Raw genomic sequence first — 23024 nt, 5'->3', positions numbered from 1 at the left:
AAACGAGATATTGAAATCGACTTAAATACTAGTCCTTGGGAACACATTGTTGCCTTTTGTCATCACAATTTCTTTCGATGCTAGGCGAAGTATAACAATCTTCTTCTCCTTAATAGTGCCTCACTGCTGAGGATCGTGGCTCTAGAGTTTCATCGGGCAAGTTGCTTTCATCGGGTACGTTTAGTCCCTTCATGGTGTGCGACCCACGCAGGTATTTCCAGGTGTTTCGCTATTTGGTAAGTATAACAATACCTCACAATATTTTTTATTGCTAAAAAGGCTTTTCACACTGTTTCTTATGCAGCCATAGAGCAAAAATTAAAAGAAAAGGAATTCGGTGCTCCGAGCTTAACATCTCTAAAGACTACGCCCTTAAAAGAAAACAAAAGGTCAAGGGCTGTGAATGTATCAGTGACGGTATCCATGTCATGTATGACGTCCCTCAAGGAAGTGTGCTATAATCTCTGCAACCTAAGATTTACAGGTGGTCAAACTGTTTGTTATGCTGAGCATACAGCTATTATATTTTTTGTTAGTATATGGAAGAAAATCATTACTAAAATTAAGATTTATGCAAGTAGAAAATACATAGGTACCTGATATTGTATGGGGGTTTGCTTGCTTTCGTATTCGTACAATTTCGTATAGTACATATTCTACCCAGCGACACTTAAAAAGTGTCAGATGATATATATCAATCCGAGAACGTTTTGTCATTCATTTTTCAGATTTTTGCTAGCAAGATTCTAATACTTTTTGTGTAAACTTTCTGCTTGTATCTATGCTTTAAACCTTCAAGCTTTTGGTGATCCAGACTAACATCGAAATCAGAAGTGAGTTAAATTAATAATTTAAATTTATTACTCTCATCATTTACAAGACGGACACCAAAAATGTTAAATAATGGTCTGGCGTAAGGAAAGTTTAAGGTTTCTGTTTCAAGTTTAAGGTGCATTGAAATGATGTGGAGTGCTACTAACGTCGTCTGCTTCTTCACATAAGTCCTTAGCCGTCGCATCACCTGGAATTGCTGTAAACGTGCTGGACGAAGGCCTTCTTGCACATTCTGCCTCTAAAGTGCCACTTATTAGAGCAAAACGAGCAATTTCGTTAAGATTTTGAAATATACCAAAAATATTTTTGGAACGAATTAATAATGGCTAATGGAGGGGTATTGTTACATTACGTTTTAAATGGGAGCATACATGATATTAAATATAATGGAAATTCTATTATTTAATTATATAGTTGCTACGTTTTTTAATTGATAAAAAAAACTTTGTTAATTCAACAAAATATTATACTACAGGGCTCTAACACTAACTAATGATAAGCACAATGTTTGTATAATAGTGTTCTAATGAATCTAGTCCTTATATCATAATCAAAGTAAACTGTCTGTCCATATATATTAATTAAGAAGTTATTTAACCTTACTCCATGTATGATACCATTTTAGATTTACCAAAATTATGAAAAGCTTCCGAATTTTACTTGTATATTTGAGTAAATAAATTGCTCTGCTCTATACTAAAAATGAAAGTAGGTCATTTATGTCTTTTAAACTAATACTTTTTGAAAAAAAAAAGTATATCACGATCATAGATTCGTCACGTATATATTATACTTCACTTAAAAAAAATATAGAAGAAAACTACTAAAAAGTTACAAATATTTCCAAATAGTCTTCTTCTTCACCACCCCTCATATCTGGAAGAATGTGTCTCCATATGTAAGCCATGTTTTAAAAAATACCGTGTCATATAAATGGAGGAAAGGGGAAACAGTAAAAATAAAATTTTCAAACAAAACTACGAATCTGAACAACAAATAAACAACTTTAGTTTTGTAGCTAACCAAAAAAATGTTTTCAAAATAGAAATACACACAATGTTAAAAATCAAAGTAAAATATGTATGTACAGATATTTAAAGACCGATGAACTTTGCTTTCTGCAAACGTTTTATACTAGACTTTATTAATGTCTCACTGCTTATACGTTACGACACAAGGGAAAGGTGAAAAAAGTTTATATATTTTTAAACAGGTCTCTGACTTTAAGAAACTGACTTTAGTAAAAAAAATTATTATACAATCAGTTTTCAATGTCATCGTAAAAGTAGATATCTACTTTTACGATGACATTGTTAGAGCTACATATGTTGTCTAAAACGTCACAAAAATGAACAATCATCAATTGTTATTTTCTTCCTTAATTTGTTGTGTTAGTCACACAAGAGCGGTAAGTTTATTTAATGTGCCCAATATTGTTGAATACATTACGGTATACAAGGTTGTTTTATTATACATTTAATCAAGCCATCTCGATTAATATGTGTGGTGTTTAAGGGTTTCCATGTGATTGCTTTAAATTGAATTCCGTAAGGGGCAATCGAATCTTAATTTAGGGATGCGTTTGTATAGGGACGGATATTCCAGAAGTGAGTCGAACTTCAATAAATTTTATCCTTATTGAAAAATATAATGATAATTCCCTAATTTAGATACTCAGATGAACGGCTGTTATAAAATAAATAACACGTGAAAAATAATCAATATAAGAACAGTAATTGAAAGGAGCAAATCATTTGTATCAATCAACGACCTTAAAGTGTAAAGCCTTCCAAGATTTACATACATACTTACTGCAACATAATAATTATGATTTTCTGTCTGCTACACTACATTAACTTTATTTTATTTTTTATGCTCAACGCTTATGAATTGTTTCATATTCATAAAATATAAAAAAGTATATATATATATTTTTTAATATGATGTATATGCAAATATCCTGTATCCTTAATATATTTTGAGATAATGATTAGTATTATGAGAAATATAATGAACGAAGTTATCAGCGTCTACCAATTTCACGATGCCCTTACAAAACTTGGTTGTCAAATCAAAGTATGTACTTTTTTGGATGAGAAGAAATAAATTGACACTAAATAAGGTACCAGAGTTGTTAATATTTAAGTTAACTCATGTATGGTATCAAAATTATTCGAGATAGATTGTTTTACATAAGATTCGTCAAACGCTAAATTTGAATAACTTGAAATAATTTTATTGAACTAATCAAAAAAAATCATGGTAATTAAAATTTTTATACAATATGTAAATTTATAGTTCTTTATATTAATTTTAAATTTAAAAAATTTAAAATTAATATAAAGAACTATAAATTTACATATTGTTAGTTCGTTTTCAAAAAAAAAAAAAATCATTTGGAATTATAAACTATAAATAACAGTAAGCTATTCGAAATTCGTGGAACGAAATTGAACGCATATTTTAAATTCCGTTTAAATAATGGATATTTTATGTAGGTAGTTAATATAAAAGAGTACTGTTTTGTTTTTATTAAAAAAAAAAAACGAAATTAAGTAGAAAATCGTAAGTGATTTTAATTCAGTTATATTTTTCTAAGTTTATTAATTAAATAAAAATAAATAGTGACGGTGGAAAAACAATCTACTTATACCAAGCTAAGTGTACATTAAAACTAGTAATGAGATCCCCTTCAGAAAAGGATAATTCTCATAACAAACTACGGGTAGTTAATGAGTCGTTTCAAAATTTTTGGTATAGCGATAAGGTTTCCACTGTTAATAAAATGCGATTTCAGTGGTTTTATCTAATTTTGACTTGGACAGGGGTTAGAAAACGGTTTGAATTGTTTCGCTAAAGTTATATCACTGAAGTGTGTTGTAACTTGCAAGTCGCTAACAAAATATAAATAATAAAAGATATTTATAATGAAAATAATGGAGGGTAATTTTAAAGTTAAATGAAAGAAAACAAATATAACAAAACACGTAAACCAGTTCTTTAGTATAACAAAGCTCAAACAAGTAACAACAAGTACAACTCTTTAATGTCCACGAAACTGCTATAAAGGATTTTAAACAACCTCTTTACATAGACGAAACTTCTCGTTCCATAAAAGATCAAAATAGAGTAGGGGACTCTCAATAATGTTTATTGCACTTAGAAGAAATGAAACTTTGAATTGAAACATCTATTCACTCACGTGATATATGTTAGCAAACGAAAACTACTTGTTTTATGATCCTGCCCTTTTTTATTTAGTAAGTTAAAAAAAGTTTAAATAAAATATGTTATTATATTCACGGAAATTTTGATTTTTACAGATATTTTTTTTTGGTTATGGTTTCTTCTTAAATGCATCTGCAATTTGAAAGCTATCAATTTTGATTCTAGGAATTGCGATAAGTCATGCTCGTCCATGAAATCGCACTTTAAAGTAAATAATATTTCAAACACACAATAATTCCCAAATTATAATTTAATCGTGATTTAAAAGAAAATATATTTTTTTGAGTGATATCACCGGAAATTGTTATTATAGTTTTAGCGTTGATTGACTAATATTTAATTACAAATATTATCACGTAGAAACAAAATGTTTCTCCATATTAATCATTTCCTTTGTAATCACAATATTAACAATATAATACAGTACCCTAACAACAATACTCTACTTCAGAACCAGAAGTCTGATCAACTGTTGAAGATATGTAAGTATGACTGATCTCTTAGCGTCTTAAATACACAGCTGACAACTAGCTCACGTGAGGGTAGTTTAATTTATAAGGCGATAGGTGAGAAAACATTATCTTCTAAATATATATTAGAATTATTGACTATGGTTATTTGATGTAAGTAACACATATTTTTTTTTAAAAGAATATTAAAAAAACTCGCGTTAACTATCCCGGATTTACTCCGTATAAATTTTATTTCACTAAGTGGTACATTTTTATGAAGATTCAATAGTATGTATTGGAATGTATGAATCAAACGTACTACGTATATAAACGTCTAAGTTCGAAATCCGCTCGTGTAAATGAATTTTTCATTCTGTTCTTCTGTTTCTAAATTAATTAAAATTTTCATTTTCAACCAAGTAAAGATAATTGAAAATGATGGTCTGATCAAATTAAAAATGATATATATTTTTTTAATATGACTGATTCAAATCGATTGCTTTTACCTTTATTCACCTTATGGACGCGGATTTCATATTGTAATACTATTAGTCACGATAAACTACCGAGAAGATTTTAATAAAGGCTGAAGACAATTGTTCACAATATTGCAGAACCAATTTTACTAAAACCACAAGAATTGTTGCCCTTATTATTTTGTACATCGTGAAAAACCTTTTATTTACTATATATTTTAAAAAAGTTTTTATATTTATAAATTCATTCACTGGATAATATTGTCAACTTTCCCAAACTTTTGAAGTTGGCATCGTATAGTTTATTAAACGACTTCCTTTCAGTGAGCTCGCTGGATTTAAAAAAAACTTTATTCAATATTTATTTAAGTGAAGATGTTTGTCTTTAAATGTAGTGTACAGGAGATCTGCGTTTTTATTATTTTTAATTTATATATCCTAAACAAACTACTTTATAATCGATAGTTCTTAAACATATTTTGTAATATTTAATATAATAATATGAAAAATACGCAGAATATAATGCTTCATTTGTAATGAAAATTTACTGTTTTTCTTTCTTTTTGATCATCTAATTCGTGTCAACAGATTATATTTCTGACATACCAAATTCATTTTTTGCTATTAAAGGAAAACATTTCCTTTATTTAAATTTGTAGCTTTTACATACTAAAATTTGTTTTGGTTTCTAATCATAAGTTCTTTGACTTATAAGCTAATTCTCTTTTAGATAGCTTGAAGGTTGAAGAACAGTGATATTTTCACTTTTTAACGTAGAGAGTAAAACGTGGCCCCAATATAACTTAACTCACTCCTTAAAAGCATTCCTCTCAGGCTATATAGGAACTAATTTTTTTACCCTCATAACCCACTAACATTTTTGCTGGACACGTCTGGCCCGCCGTAATAACTGATGAAAAATGTACGGTGCTTAGCTTCGTTGAAATCAGAACAAAAGGAAAGTTTAGAAGGTCGACTTTTCCTTTTGCAGAATAAACCAGCAAACCCTAAGGTTTGACCATGGCGATTAAAGCTTACTAAGGTTTCTATACTTTAAGTGAAACACGAAACAAAAATCTTTCTTTAACGGCCCCTCATTAGTCTATTACAAATAATGCGAATATTTTCGGTAAAGCTCATGCTTTTGTTGCCATGGTTGCTAATAGATTCTTCACAGATGATATTTCATTGCAAACTCTTTGTTTGAACTATTTTGAATCATTTTAGTCTTTAGACGGAATACGTAACGAAAAGTTAGGAATGGAATCTAGCTAAATAATAAAAACCCATAGTGAATGTGAATAGGTACGGACCAACCAATATATTATTGTTTGTTTTTTGTACCTTCTGTTTATTTTCTGTGTAGTTCAAGGAAAGATTTCAAAATTATAATGATTTTTATCAAACAGCCACACATACTGCTAGTCTGCACGCAAAATTACTTATATACAATTGCACTAGATCTCATTAAAACCTATGCCAATAAATCGTACTAATGCTTAGTCAAGAACTAGGTACAGTTATGGTTTAACAAATGAACGCAAATATATTGGGTGCAATGGAAATACAGCATTATACAGATCTGTTTGCAAAATATATCTATGATTTTAAATGTCAAACCTTTTTGTCAAAGTTAGATACAAGCGTCATAAAGGTATTGCAGTTATGGCAAAGGGTCGTGCCATCGGCTGATTCGTTACCTTTATTTAGTTTTGGGATAAATCTAAAAAGGCCATCCGAGTTCTATAACTATCCAAGAAACATATCCTGGGGATATCCCATGATGACTTCGATACATCACTCCCAAAAAACAAAGATGCCCCAGAGATACAGTCAAGACTTCAATTCCATAAATAGTTTACAGGTACTCCTAGCATACAGTTACAAAATCTTTTATTCGGCAACACGAGGTTGTTAAAAATAAAATCCATACATGGGCTTAGAAATGTAAAAAGTGGTAAGCATGGCGCACTTTTATTCATGTTTGGTCACTAAAACTGCAAAAATTTTATATTAATGCGTTCTAAATGACTCTCCCAGATCAGACTAATTTAGTAAGATCGGGTAAAGGTACCGAAAAAACTTACTATATCTGCGATAAGTTACTCCTGGATAGCTGATGTAGGGTACTCCTGGATAGCTGTCAATAGTCTCGTCGCCACAATAGGGTCCTAGAAATTACACGTGAAGTCCTTCGGTAACCAATGCACATATAAAGATATCACGCGTTAGATAGGGGCCCCTTAAACCTACACCTGGGTCGCAAATTCCAGGCTCTCTTCACCCATAACGCGATAGACCCGGCACGCCAACAGCGAATCCATGGAATCCTGAGAAGTTTCGTCTTTGTAACTAAAAATTATTATTTCTAGATCTTTTCATATATTTAAGATAATTAAAAAAGCTTCATAATTTTGTGTCAGAAATATTGCAGTATTTTTGGTTGTATGATATATTTTCTAAAACGTCGACGTAACGTATACATTTATATGTGATCACTGATGTTGGTTATAATTATTTTATTACTATGAAAACGGTATGTATTCATGTAATAAATTATATTAGACTAAAGGAGATTTGTTTAATACACTACCGACATGTTTTTTTTTCCGGAGGACATAATTATGTTTAATCCTGGCAAAGAGATAATTAGTTTTCAAACATAATGGTAATAATAATGTTAAGATATTTAGTTTTTCCTTATATATTCGTTTTCAATGTTGAAGAGGTCAGCTTCACAATTTTTTTGCTGAAAATTTTTCACTATGGGTATTTTGAACTTTTTAAAATATACTTTGAATTTACATAATGTTCAAGGTTTATTCGAGATCTTGGATTAATATGCAAATAAAGTACTTTCCTTGTCGTTTTGGCACTATGGTCTTTCATGATTACACGACCTTGACTGTAACGCTTTTAGCTTGTATTTTTATTTTGAATTTTTTTTACGTATAAGATGCAATGCTATGGTTTGATTTATTTATTAGATAAAAATGACATATAAAATATTTAATATTTTGTAAATATATATTTTTTTTATTATAAAATATTATCAGCGTAGTATTATTCAGAGTTCGTATGGAAAATATTAGATAGAAGGTTTTTCACAAGCCGTCTACATGAGGTTCCTTTTTTTATATTTGAAAAATGTTGTCAGTTTATAACAAAATATTAATCGACTCTAAGTACTATTTTTACTAACAAAATTAAATACAACTGGGGATATTATTTTAAATTTTCGTTAAACACTCGAGCATATATTTCAAATGTTGAAATTGGGTACCAAAAAATATTTTCTATGAACTACGATTTATTTGAACGCTAGAAGAGTAAATGCGAGTGTAAAAAGTTTTTTTTTAATAAGTGGAAGGTTTATGTACGTTCAGTCACATCCGTTGCTAGCAAACTGAAACAGGTGAAACTGAAACTTTATAATGTCCTTGAAACTGTTTTAAAGTGTTTAAAGTGACTTTTATAAGAAGAAAACTATTCCCATTATAAAATCAATAAAAGATCAATATAGTTTAATATCCTAATGCTATTATTAAATGTAGGATTAAAAATGGATGAAACAATTGAACATCAACCGCGTTACCATTTCAATTACTTTCTTATTTATTTACTACCTGTGCATGAAACTGTTCAGTCAGAATAGTTATTCTTTTATTTTTTACATTCATAAAAATAATGAAACGTAACTTATTCCTCGTTACATAACCACCACCACCATGTCAGCCATGTGAGGTCCACCGTGAACCCGCGGCTTTGATTACGTCGTCAGTCCATCTTATTGGTGAATGTCCAACGCTGCGCTTTCAAATCCGTGGTCTCCATTCGACAACTTTTCAGCCTCAACTGCCATCTGTGTACCGTGCTATATGGCATGCTTATTGCCACTTCAAAAAGCTAATTCGTTTAGCTATGTCGGTGACTCTCGTTCTTCTACGTATCTCCAAATTTCTGATTCGATCTCATAGAGAAATTCCGAGAATAGCTCTATAAATAGGTCTTTGAGCGATTCTGAGTCTATTCATAAGGCCTTGGGTGAAGCACCAGGTTTCGGATACATATATCATCACTGGCAACACACACTGATTAAATACCATCGTCTTGAGCACTGAGGTATTTTGGACGAAAAGACGTTACGGAGCTTCCCAAACGCTGCCCATCCGAGCTGGATTCGGCGATTGGCCTCTTTCTCGAAGTTGGACCTTCCGAACTGGACTGTCTGTCCTAGGTATAAATCATCATTATCATCATCATCGTCATCATCGTCATCATCATCATCATCATCAGCATATCGGAGCCCACTACTGAGAAAAGGCTTCTTCCTACAAGGGTAAGGTTAGAGCATTAATCAGCACGCTTGCTCAAGGCGGATTGGCGATTTCAAACCTGTAATTTGAAATTATAGGTTCAGGTTCCCTCACGATGTTTCCCTTCACCGTCTGTTAAATGTGTTTAAACATTCTTAGAAAGTACATATAACTCGAAAAAATCACATTGATACTTGCCATGTTTCGAACCCGTACCCTCACGCACGAGAGGCGGGCCTTTAACCTCTAGGTCATCACGACCTAAGTATACATACGCGTCAACAACTTCAAGTACCGAGTTCTCAACCATAGCAGAAGTAGGTGCAAAATGACCATTAGGAATAAGTTTCGTCTTGTCCATGTTGAGTTTACGACTGATCCGTTGGGAGACTCGATTGAGGCCTTCAAGCTTCGTGCTGAGTTCCGGCATCGACTTTGCCATGATAACGATACCGTCGGCAAACCGAAGGTGAGTAACGTATTCGCCGTTAATATTGATGCCCAATTCTTCCCATTCCAGAAGCTTGAAGGCGTCTTCTAAAGCAGCAAAAAATCCGCTAGCCTCTGTCCTCTATAGTTCCGCTGCCAATGCCTGAAGGGAACCTTCAACTCATAAGTACTTCTCTTGCCTAGCTTTGCATTAAAGTCTCCCATAACAACATTGAACTGAGTTTTGTTAGTATGTATGGCCCTACTAATCAGTGGCGTGCACACTATAGATGCAAATAAGCACTGCATACCCTACCCATATAACAATTAAATCTATATTGTTTAATTCTTCTTTACATACTTTTAGTCATACATTACGAAATACAAATGTTTACAGACATTTAAAATGACATTTGATTCACCATTTGTTAAAAGTGCATCTATAAAGTATATGAAACGAAACATTTTCTATCGGCCGCTGCTAACTGCTAGCGCCGCTATGCAGCCAGTGCGGCGCTAGACACAACTACTCTGTTCTTATTTTCCACACAAATAATCTCAAGGACGATCTACAAATCCCGTGTTGTATGCAGAAAATGTTTGCATGTGTGTGTGTGTAAAACCTACGCATGTTTTGTATTTGAGAGGTACTGCTTCGTTTTTTTCGTTTAAAATGTCATAAAAAGTGCGTTAATTGTCAATTGAAACTGGACTCTCTGATTGGTCGATAAACTGTTCATATATTTTTTTCGCCAGTTTGTTATTATTTAATATTGTCATTTGTCTTTCTAAGCGCAAGTGAATAAGTTTTATCTAATTAGTAAATAGAGAATTAACTTATTAACGAATTATGGAAAATTATAGCTGTGAGCTCTGTGCTGGTGATGTGTGTTTATCGAAATTAATTACGAGTAGATTTTCCATATTGTCGTTTGATAATAAAATTAAGATAATTACAAAGGGAAGGTGTGTGACCAGTTGAGAGTGATCTAAAAGAAAGGTAATGTTATTCGTTTAAATAAAAAGTATTGTGATAGTTTTAATAAGCTAGCAGGTTGTGTACACACAAATACATTACTGTGTTTTCCTTGTTTGTTGTTTTTATATAATGATAATAAAAATGTTTGGATTTCCACTGGATATTCCGATTTTAATAACTTTTATAAGGCGGGGATGAACAAATAGTTATCGTTTTAAGGTACTTTCGTGGCTCAGAGGTAGTTGAGAGATTCATAAAATATATAGATGTTCGTTCTGATCGGACTAGTGTAACTTTATGTGCGAATATTATCAATGTTTAAATGAAACTAATATTTTTGGCTTACTTCTTGTATTTTATTATGTTTAAAAACTACATACTCCCGACGTTTCGGTTACTTTGCAGAAACCGTGATCACGGCAAACATTTCGTCTGCCCGTTTAAATAATAAATTACGCGTAGTGATCCGAAAATATTAGTTTCATTTTAATGAATACTTGTGTAAGATCTCATTGTTATCAATGTTTTAGAGGAGGAAATTATCATGCAAAATTTGTATTTCTTTTCAAACATATTCTGCTTACCCTACCCCGAATCTCTGTGCACGCCACTGCTACTAATGTCCTGATACATAGACTCTACTTCCTCATCTGGGTGTGACGAAGTCGGCGCATATATCTGAACGACCTTCTCATTTAAGGTACCTCTTACATACTCTGAGTGTTAGGTATCCAACCCTGCTCGAGACACTGTCGACGGTTATGATGTTGTTAACGAGAGAATTGTGGACGAGAAATCCGACACCACCTTTGGATTGTTGGTCACCCTCTTGGTAGAAGAGCATATTACCAGATTTCAGGGTCATCGTATCCTGGCCCTCTCTATGGAATTCAGACAACCCCAAAATATCCCACTTTAATTTTCTCAATTCTTCCTCCAGCTCAACAATATTCTCGTCATTCCTTAAATTGCGTATTTTGTGCTTTGCCAGGGCCAGTGGTCGTTTGAATTGGTAGTCGGGCATCTGCAAGGGATTCTTTGCACCCCTAGCCCCACCGTTGCTGAGACCGCTACCGTAGTCCGGGCTAGTGCGGCTGCCGGGGACTCGGGGCCGTTTGTTGTACTTGGTCATCATGAGGGGGAGTTTCCAATACACGCCACGCTTGGCAGACGGTTTGGCGAGCGCAGTATAGGTGACCTGTTCCAGGACGATGCTGCTGCTCATCTTCTTGGTATATATATTCCTTGGTCGCTCTCTACGATACCCACCGGAAGAGAGAGGGCAGTGCCAATCGCAACTGGCGCTGCACTATCATCGTTACATAAACAGTCTAGCAATAAACATCTCGTTAAAATAAGCAGGTCAACCCTTTGAGGTATCTACTAAAACAAACAGACAGACTTAACGAATTATAAAATATGGATCATCCCTGTTTTAGTTTTGTTAAGTCTGTCTTATCGATTATTAATGCCAATATGACGGTGAAGAATACTTAATTTACCTATTAGAGTCAAGACATGGCTTAATAGCTAAAGCAATTGGAACGCAATATTACAGAGGTTGAAAACTGTTTGTGTTTATGACATTTCATTCAATATTTTGCATACTTTTTTTAACACATAAGTTGAACTAACTATATGTGTGTGTGTGTACTGTGTATGTGCGTGCGTGCGTGCGTGCGTGCGTGCGTGCTAGTGTGCGTAGTTTAAACATTTTGTAAAGTCATATTTTACGATAGATGTTCAGTAAAGTTATATTACTTTTGAAATATGGAAGTAGTTGATAATATTCTAAACTTTCCTAACGATGCAACGTTCGAAGTTTGTGTCGCTTAGTTCATAAAACGATTTCCACTCGGTGCAGCTCCCGTGGACGATATATAACTTTATTTATTAAAATAAAAATGTTGCTCTATAAAACATATTTTAAAAATAATATTAAGATTACTCATTAAAACAATGAAGTAATTTTATATTTATATCAAAAGCCACAAGTGAGGGATGTGGAGTTCGCGTTATCTAGTTGTAAGACCTCAGTTATGGTATTACTTTTGATTTGATATCGCCTCACTTTCATATAGGTTTCATTTTCATATATATATACATGTTATTATACAAATAATAATATAGTGTATATGTATGACATACCAAAATTGGTACATTTACTGTCGTTTAGATTTTCAGTGCTTGTAATTTTATTAATAAACGTGTTTTAAATGTTTTGCTATCGTAAATTTATTTTTATTTTGTATTTATTATTATCAGTCTTTCTCACACATATTTTATATAGGAATTGGTTTATAATATGGTCAACGTAATAGCATTTAGTTGCTTCTTTCTAAATGTGTGACAAAACAAATATAATCAGATAATTCTAATCTTTTATCTTGTAATTATATCTTTTTCCGCTTTTATGAAATGGGGCCAAATAACACAAATTGAAATTATTGTTTAAGAAATGCAAGCATCGTATAATTTTATACTTTTCAAAATAAATGCAAAGCAATGTCGCCATTTCAGTTCTATTTTAGCGTTAATTTTACTATTTGCCACGACGAATCGCATTTAATGACAAAATCCAGAACGAGATTATATAACTTAAGGAGAGTAAAAAAAAATTACATTAAAAAGACAAAAGTGATTTGACTTAGTAAACGTGAAACGTGCGTTAGAGGCAGCGATTTAAGTCTAGTTTACAAAGTTGCACTAACTTTCCTTATTTGATATAAAGAATAATATAATAAGCGATCTTAAAAAGAAAAATTCTAGGTTAAAATTAATTAGGTTAATTTAATGTTAAATTTTCAAAATGAAAATTTGAAAATTTAACATTTAATCAGGTACAAAACTATTTATAGTTTCGATACGAATATTTCGAATTATTATAAAAAAAAATAAGATTTATTTGTTTTATGTTACTCATTTAAATTTTGGTGTTTATTATCAGCCCATTGCCCAAAATAACTCTAATATAATGATAGCAATAATATTCCTTCAAAGTCTTTGGGTCGTCGAAAGGTTTGAATAAAATGAATTTTAATATTGACTTCCTCTTAATTGTTAAAATAATGAAGATATGTTACGTACGTGAAATATGCTGAAAATTAAACAAACATTGCTAAGTAAAATCTTTGTATGGATAAGACATCATATAACGAGTGACGCCGCTGACTCCACGGGTCGACACCTGGCCATGAGCATCAGAAGATTCCTGATACCACACAGGAAACGGGATGTCATCCCTATCCCAATACCGTGGCGACCATGCACTCTTAGATATAGGTTATAAGTTTTATTATGTAATTAAAATGACATCTAAGACTTTCGCGAGTATTAATTAAAATGAAACTAATATATTCGGATAACTAAGAGTTATTTTATTATTTTTAACTACATTTCCCAATGTTTTGTTTACTTTGAAGCAACCGCGATCATGGGCAGACAAGATTTATATTACAATATACGTCTACGCAAGTTACTTATTTTCCTGGAGTCTGTGACCGTTAACTTCATCCTGTGTAACGAGTATGTAAATAATATTAATAATGCTCATAAAAATGCTCACATGCTTAATTATTTTAGAGTTATCGAAGAATATACTAACATTAGCCTTTGTTGTATTGGTTTTGTAATAAAATTAAGTTCATACATGTTATATTCAGGTTTTGTTTAGTTATAAGAAATGATTGTACAATTATTTTTGTTATACAAATCTTTTATCCCTATAGAAAATCTGTATATACCTATTAAGTATTTATTTATTTTTATGTAAAAATTTAATCACAAAGCTTCAAATCTGTACTTTTGACTATTACATGTCCCACACCAGCCGATCAACAAGTAAGAATAAAGCAAAACACTAAGCAGAAAAGACTAAACTGCTGATGTTAATCTCCTGCATTACCTGACCGTGTTGCATTTATAATTTTTCTCATTTAAGTAAGTGCTACAAGGTAGTTATTTAAATAAAGCTAAGTTTCTCATTAGAAAACTACGGTTATATATTCGTCTGTTATTTCTTCTAGGTAACTATAACACCCACACAAGGAGTGAGGTGACATTTAGGATGACGGATACCGAGAGCTGCATGGCTGGAACTTAGGTTACTCAATATTGGGTCAGTTAATACTCGTTTGCGAAAGCGTTTGAGATAGATTGGTGTAGATAAGGTTTGAATTATCTGCCATTAAAGAACGGGGGGTCATTGGACTGCCCCATTAATTTTGAACGTATTACATAAAATTATTTGACATATATTTTTATAGATAAGCCCCACTGGCGTTATGACGGGTAGCTATTGGACTATAAGTAATATAACATACATGAAATAAATAAACACTGTTTAACAATGGTGTACGAGTTACATAAAAAAACCGCTACAAGTCATAAAAAATTCTACTTCTTATTTTTTATCTGTAGAAAATTTTACTGTATTCAAAAAAGTCTTACAATAATAAGGTCTTATGTAAATGTTGGTATTAGTTTTAAAATGCACAGAATGATCGTGATCTCTAGGTGGACAAAAAAAAAATACGAATTTAAGATCAAAACTGCAAGGCAACTATTTAATATTAATATTATTTTTTATTATAGTTTGTGTATTTGTGTACAAAACTTATGATTTAAATGATATTCACATGCAATTTAAAAGTTGTTTCCGGTGCGAGTTTAACCAATCAAATAATTACATTTTCGTGTCCACTAAAGTACGTAATAAATTGTGACATCGGTGCATAGAACAGAACTAAAGCGACAAAATTATCGTGTAACAATTAATGTCGAAAACAACTTTGGAATAAATAATAAACTGTTAAATAAATAATATACTTGAAGTTTTCGGCATCTTTCGATTTCGACGTGACGTAATATTATGCGCTGTTATATCATTTTGATTACGACGACAGTTTGCACTTAATAATAAAAGAAGATATATCTTTATAATGATCCGCAATAGAGTATTTTTCCTTATTTTTTTATATTTTTTTATACCGATACACTATTAGCATCTACGAACAACCGCTCATAGTAATGATACACCAGAAAGTCAGAAATACAGAAAATTAGATCGAGGATTATAAGCTTATCAATAAGACTATCGTGCCAGATCCTATGGAAAGACTTCGTGACATCAAGGGAAATTGCGGGAGCTACACCTAGACCTTTCCGAACACTGACTGAATTCAAGACACCCCTATTACTGGTCACTGAGGAAATAATTGTTTTCTAAGTATGCAATGAGATGTTCCAAGACATTATGAAGAATTAAAGTAATTAAGGAACATCCGCGGGTTCCTGTTCCTGGGTATGGATATCCTCTTAAAAAGCTTCCATAATATAGGTACGTTGCTCAGAACTATTTAGCATTATTGCAATCGTTAAGGTCAAGACATCACAGCGTTCTCAGTACCTTTTTTTATTAGGAATACGGACTTCTGTCATGCCGAGACTGTAGTAAGGTAAGTTAGATGGTAAGCGTTCATTGTGGTCAATTCCGATGCGTTAAATTAAGAAAAATATATCTATGCTTCCAAGTTATATAATGAGTCAGTAAGTAACTAAGTATTTTTTTATTTTCCTCTCAAATTACACAGTTGTAGTATCTGAGAGTGGCTTTCAAGGGGCAACGTAAGCCTTTTACTATCTCATCGCTTTACTAAGTGATTAACATAAATATGTAAACATAGAGCAAAATTTTAAGGTTGACTTTTTTGATACTAAAGCTATGAAATATTTTTTTTTGTATCCATAATGTAATTTTATTTCTTTATAATGCTAATGGTAAAATTACATCAACACAGGGCACTCAGCTTAGATTATCCTCTGGAGACCGGATTTATCGCATTATGTGTATGAAATTACAATATTAAATAATAGGTAACAAAAATTTCTTTTTGAGATATTTCCTTACTATATAAAACTTTTTTTAGCAAACACTATTGCAGAAGCTTTTTGTATTCGGAAAATAAATTTATTCTATTCTGATTGAGTTTGTTTCGTTATTGGTATTCAAAACTAGATGTTTTTCATACTTTTAACCTAGAATTACTTTAAATAAGAACCACGAGGATTCTAGGTTAATCAAACACTTGTAGGAAATACATTCAAGAATTCATTAACAAATCACTATGTGATACTTAACTTAATAAAACGTAAGGGTTAAAATATGTTTGAATTTAAATTCGATATATTAATTTTCACTTTGAAATTTTCAGTTTTAATGTTTTACAAACACATAGTCTCTAATTATAATCATATTAAGGTAGACTGCTTTTAAAAAGGCTTATGGTGGAAAATCGGAAACACTATTGTTTTAGACTGAACAGTATAATAAGGGGTTTTCCAATAGGGACGCTTGAACTTTGACAGCTGATTGCGGCCATGTTGTTTGAGTGACAGCTGTCAAATGCAGTGTGTTATATTCATTCCGTCCTCCCAAACCACCATGGCAGGTTACAGTGTCGAGCAGCACGTGTAAATTATAAAATTGTTTTATGAAAATGGGTCTTCAGTTCGAGCAACGTTCCGCGCACTTCGCCCGTTTTACGGTCGCGATGATCGTCCTGCCGAGTCGACTATCCGTCGATTGGTGGACAAATTCGAGTCAACCGGGTCAGTTAACAATCAGCCGGTTCCCGTGCGTCAACGTAACGCGAGATCTGCCGAGAATATCGCCGCTGTGCGCGACAGTGTCCTCGAAAACCCGCGGCAGTCAATTCCGCGTCGCGCACAGGAACTCGGCCTTTCGCAGACGACAACTTGGCGAATTTTGCGTTGTGACTTGAGCCTGCACCCGTACAAGATCCAGCTGACCCAAGAGCTCAAGGTTAATGACCATAGACAGCGCCGTGTGTTCGCTGACTGGGCATTAGAGCAGTTGGAAGTTGACGCCGATTTTGGCAAAAAAATCATCTTCAGCGACGAGGCGCATTTTTGGATGAATGGCTATGTCAACAAGCAAAATTGCCGTATTTGGGACGAGACCAATCCACACGAGGTTCACCAAGTGGCAATGCACCCGCAGAAAGTGACTGTTTGGTGCGGATTTTGGGCCGGAGGCGTGATTGGTCCGTATTTTTTCGAAAACGATAATGGTGTGGCCGTCACCGTCAATGGTGAGCGATACCGATCGATGATAACCAACTTCTTTTGGCCTGAAATCGAGAATATGGATCTGGACAACATGTGGTTTCAACAGGACGGCGCTACGTGCCACACAGCACACGCTACGATGGAAGTTCTGCACGAGCAATTTCTGGACATGGTCATCTCGCGCGGAGGCGACGTGAACTGGCCACCGAGATCGTGCGATTTGACCCCGCTGGACTTTTTCTTGTGGGGTTTTCTTAAGTCGCAGGTCTATGCCAACAAGCCGCAAACCACCGATGCCCTCAAAGTCAACATACGCCACGCCATCGATCAAATACAGCCCGATTTGTGCGCCAGAGTCATCGAAAATTGGACCTTTCGTGTGCGCGCCACCAACCGAAGCCGTGGCGGTCATTTGAATGATGTCATATTCCATACATAATGGGGTCAATAGACCTTCCAAATAAAAAAAAAATTTCGCAAATATCTTTCCTACATGTATTTTTTTTTGCATTTCAAAGATTAAGCGCCCTTAATGGAAAACCCTATATTAAATCTATTAGACATTATCATTATGTCAAGAGTTTTTGTAATATTATTTTCCTATGATATTGATATACCATATATAATATATGATTGATACATAATACAGTCCACAGAGTCCACAGAGTGAAAGAAATAGAAATAGAAATACAGTCCACAGAGTGATCTCTGTGGACTGTATTTCTATCTTTTTGAGCGTCTGTAGTCAATCAGTAGTCTTAATAACTTTTCGTCGCCGCTAATACAGGTCAAAGTAGGAGTTATATAATTCTGTAGTTGTCATAATTAGCTTGTTTGTTAACATAAATTCTAGCAGTTAACGCTTGACTCCACATCACTTACTTCTGATATCAATTTATATTCTTGGGAATGCCTTTTTATATTTACATTTTCACACATTACTGAAATATCATTTCCGTAACATGATACACCAAATAAACCAACAGATAGTTTTCTGCTCACCTCAAAATAAATTGAGTAGTGTAAATAAATAAGTAAATATACTTATATACACAAGTATTTAAGCACGCATGTGTCTATTGTCTAAAGTTATAGAAAATACATTAATTTTTTTTTAAGTATTTTATTTTATCTATATTAAGCATACGTTATCTCGCATGAATATTTAAATGATAAATCCTTTAAAAAACCCTAATAGGTTACTGATAAATGGAAATATTTGGAAAATAATGATACATATGCATATGCAATCTGAAATTACAATTTTTCATCAAAAAAGAAACTACGGATTTTAATGAAATTATTGTTTTACTCAATGGAATTCGAAATCTAAACACTTTAACCATATTAATATTTTTTAGTATTTCGTTAATTAGTCGATTGAAATAATTCAAAAATTTTCATAGTTCCATATGGGATAAAAAATTGCTTTATAAAAATATAAAAGAAGTGATACTCTGCAAACGCGTCCTGCGTTTGGGGAATAAGTTATATAGACAGAAAGTATTGGAATGGCATAGAATTTAGAGCTGTCGTGAACCAGAAGTCGGCCGAAAGAAATTCTTAATTTAGGTTGTTTAAAGACTTACTCAAAAATTTCATTGAAAATAGAAAGCTACCGCCATTGACCTTAGTTTGACTAGATTTTAGAAAAATGTTTTGAATGACAATAGGATGGTTTCACCAAAAAAAATTTACCGTCTCTTTCTGAGTACGTTTTAATATAGAAAAGTAGTTTGATGAGCGAATCGTATAAATTTTTATATAAAAATCGTATAATATAAATTACTTAATTTAGAAAAGTCAGTATCACAACGAGTATTAATACAGCAATATTTATTTTTATTTATTTTATAGATAAATATCACAGAATACCAAATATATCTGAAATAGTTTAATCGCTTATTTAAAAAATCTATTATTAATTTTAAAATTTATGTCAATCAGAAGTTATGACTTAAGTCTGTTGGAGTCAAAGTGGCTGGTTAGTTATATCATGATTAAATTCATATTTATAATTTTATCGACCTGTTTCCTAAGTGATTATTGAGTGAGTTATTTTTCGTTATCAGCGTCAATGTTAAGAATTACAATGCGAATATAAAGTAAAAATATGTAATAAAAATCGATGCATAAAAATTTGCGAAATTCCTTGTTTCTAAATATAAGGTGTTTCCGACGTAATTTTTGTACATTTTAATATAGTATATGTTAATACATTCAATTTTAACATGTCACTTCCCATTTTTACATATTTGTTTTGTATAAACCTTGTCTTTGGTCTTTCTCATTGTCTGAATAGTTTTGGTGATGGTCCGCTTCCTAGGTACTTTGACTGGAGAGATCATGGTGCGGTGTCTCCCGTGAAGAATCAAGGAGGTTGTGAGGCCTGCTGGGCCTTCAGTGCTGTGGGTAAATATACAAAAAAATATTTTAACCTCTTTGTCTTATATACTTGTATTATATAATTTTCAAATTTTTTTTTATTAGCTTGTATAGAAAGTCATTTAAAAATACACTTGTCCTCCGAAGAAATACTATCGGAGCAATTTCTCATTGATTGTGCTCCCGGTAATATCGGCTGTAATAGCACTAGCGTCTTAAAGACTTTCGGGTACTAATTTTGTTTAATATTCAAGTAGTAACTTGTTTAGTTTTGTTCAATATTCAAGTAATGTTTACTTTCTATCTTTGACGATTCAAGTGTTTATGTTACATTTTTTTTCATTCTACATTTAAAGGACTATAGTAAATGATATCGGAGGAGTATTGCGTGACTTAGATTATAAACCATACGAGGCCAAACAGAAAAAGTGCTCCTGGGATCCTTTAAAAAGGCCAATTCCCGTTGTTGGTTACCGAAGAGTCAAACCAGACGAACAAATTATGGCATTATATGTTGTGAATGTCGGACCTCTCTCGGCTGGTCTGTATTAATCTTATATGAAGTGGAAGTATGGCTAAAGACAAATTTTAATTTCAACGAGAAATAAATAAATAAAAGAATTTTATATAAGCCACAATAAAAAATTTGACAGTGTGTCATAACTTCATTTACAGCAATAAACTCGGCGTCTATGGCTAAATACAATGGTGGTATAGACGAACCTACAGATAAATTGTGTTCACCACGACAAACAAACCACGCTATTCTCATTGTTGGCTTTAGTTTTTACGGTATAGTTATAAAAATTAAGCATTGAAATAAAAAAGAACAAGATTAAACTAAGATATTTATAATTTCTTATTTTTTTAGAGGACCCACAAAGTAAAACCTACGTTCCGTATTGGATAATCAAGAATTCGTGGGGGACGTCCTGGGGTGATTATGGCTACTATTATCTTGTGCGTGGTCGCAATGCTTGCGGGATCGCCACTGATGTATCTTACCCTTACGTCATGTGAAAGATGACCTTTGAAGTTGTTTAACGAAAATAAATATATTTCTTGTTAAACTATTTTAGTCTTTTTATGCATCAAAAAAATCCAATAAAATTCCAACCAATCTTGAATCGTTCAACTTCTATAAAACAATCCTTGAGAACTTTCCCAATTTGCGAGTAAAGAAGATTATATTATAAAATTTTATTATATTCTTGTATTTCTTTTTTTACAAAAAGTAAGTATTAAAGACCGCATGAATTTATATTTTTAATAAGTTATCTTTAACATTTTTATGTTTCAAATAGCGAAATGAATTACTATAAACGATAATATATTATATGTCAAAATCTATGATTAATGTTATAAGTTAATTTTGTGTGTTTCTTAGTAATCCATATGTATATATATAACTCTTCCGTTACTGTGTGAGTGACTGACTGAATGATAGACAACGCACAGCTGTAACTACTGGTTGTAGAAAGCTAAAATTTGGCTTGTATTTTTGTTTGCGGAAAGTAAGTTATCACTAAAAGAGGATTTTTAGAAATCCTCTCCCATCATCGGGAGGAGAGGGGAGTAAAGTAATAATTTATATTTCTTAATGGATTTACTTGAAACTATCTGTGTAGGTTCCACTAATGAAGTAAGTGAGCAATAAGAAAAGATTTTTGGATTTTTTTCTGTCACCAGGCTGTATCTCATGAATCATGATAGTCAGATAATTGAAATTTTTGCACATGATGTGTTTTTGTTGCCGCCATAACAACATTAGTACCCACTGCTTTTTTCAAAGCGAAGGCCTTTTCTCATATGGAAAAGGTCAGAGCATTAAACAGTGTGCTTGCCCAAGGCGGATAAGTCCAAGATTCCTCACGATGTTTTTCTTCAGCACCTGTCAGTGGTCTCTGAATTCTCTCAGAAAGTACACATAACTCGGAAACATTGGTACTTGCCAGGTTTTGAATCTGCACCCTCATGCACTAGAACTACAGAAGGCCTTAACCCCCACTTCCAGCCCACTACGACGTAATACAAATACTAAAAAACAGAACAAATTAATATTTAAGAGAGCTCACAAACCAAAAAAACATGTTTTTATACATATAATGGTACGGAACCTTTCGTTTACGAATTCGATTCAGTATTCACACTAGGCCGTTTTATTTTCCTTTTTCTTTAGTTCCCTGGATTATCTTTGACATTTGTGATCAGACTTTTACCAAATTTCTATAGAACTACATTGACACTTTAGATTTGTTTGTAATATTGTTCGTATTTTGTTAAGTGTCAGATCCATTAGGATTTTGTAATAGATTTAACAATATGTTTTCGAAAGATTATAAATATCACATCCTTAGAAACATAGATGTTGATAATATTTGTACCGAGATGTACAACAAATGCCTGTAAGGTCTCGAAACTTAATAATTATGTGGCCGTTCACGTAAGGAATATGGGCTACAACAACCAACAAGGCTACTCGATTTAGGGAACATTATGTTATTAAAAACGACTAATTATAATACAGATTTGTTAACGATCGTAAAGATTATTTAACTACAGAACAAACACAATTATAAGATACAATTATAAAAAGCCTTAATACAAATTCAATGCACGTTGTCTTTCTACATGCGCCATGGAAAACCTACCTCGTTAACTTAGTTTTAGCTAAGAATTTTTTTTTACCTTTTCGAAATCTGTATGTCTACTAAAATTATAACAAAGTGACAATTTCATTTAAATGAAACTGGTATTATTCGGATATACTGCGCGGATTTTATTATTTAAAAACTACATCACGGGCAGACGGACACCTCGTCTGCCCGTGATCACG

At 32.6% G+C, this 23024-nt stretch overlaps 1 protein-coding gene across 1 annotated transcript; it reads left to right on the top strand.

Moving 5' to 3' along the window:
- Positions 1–20000: 20000 nt before the first annotated feature.
- On the top strand, positions 20001–21261 carry LOC116769147 (putative cysteine proteinase CG12163). The gene is made up of 5 exons (XM_032660176.2): positions 20001–20215; positions 20294–20417; positions 20545–20729; positions 20864–20980; positions 21060–21261. The coding sequence occupies exons 1-5, from the start codon at positions 20035–20037 to the stop codon at positions 21206–21208; spliced, it is 756 nt and encodes a 251-aa protein (XP_032516067.2). The 5' UTR covers positions 20001–20034; the 3' UTR covers positions 21209–21261.
- Positions 21262–23024: the final 1763 nt, after the last annotated feature.

The sequence above is a fragment of the Danaus plexippus genome, chromosome 5, assembly GCF_018135715.1.
Source record: "Danaus plexippus chromosome 5, MEX_DaPlex, whole genome shotgun sequence".
Classification (NCBI taxonomy): Eukaryota; Metazoa; Arthropoda; class Insecta; order Lepidoptera; family Nymphalidae; genus Danaus; species Danaus plexippus.
The sequence above is the reverse complement of the archived record's forward strand: the minus strand, read 5'-3'. Positions and strand labels throughout refer to the sequence as shown.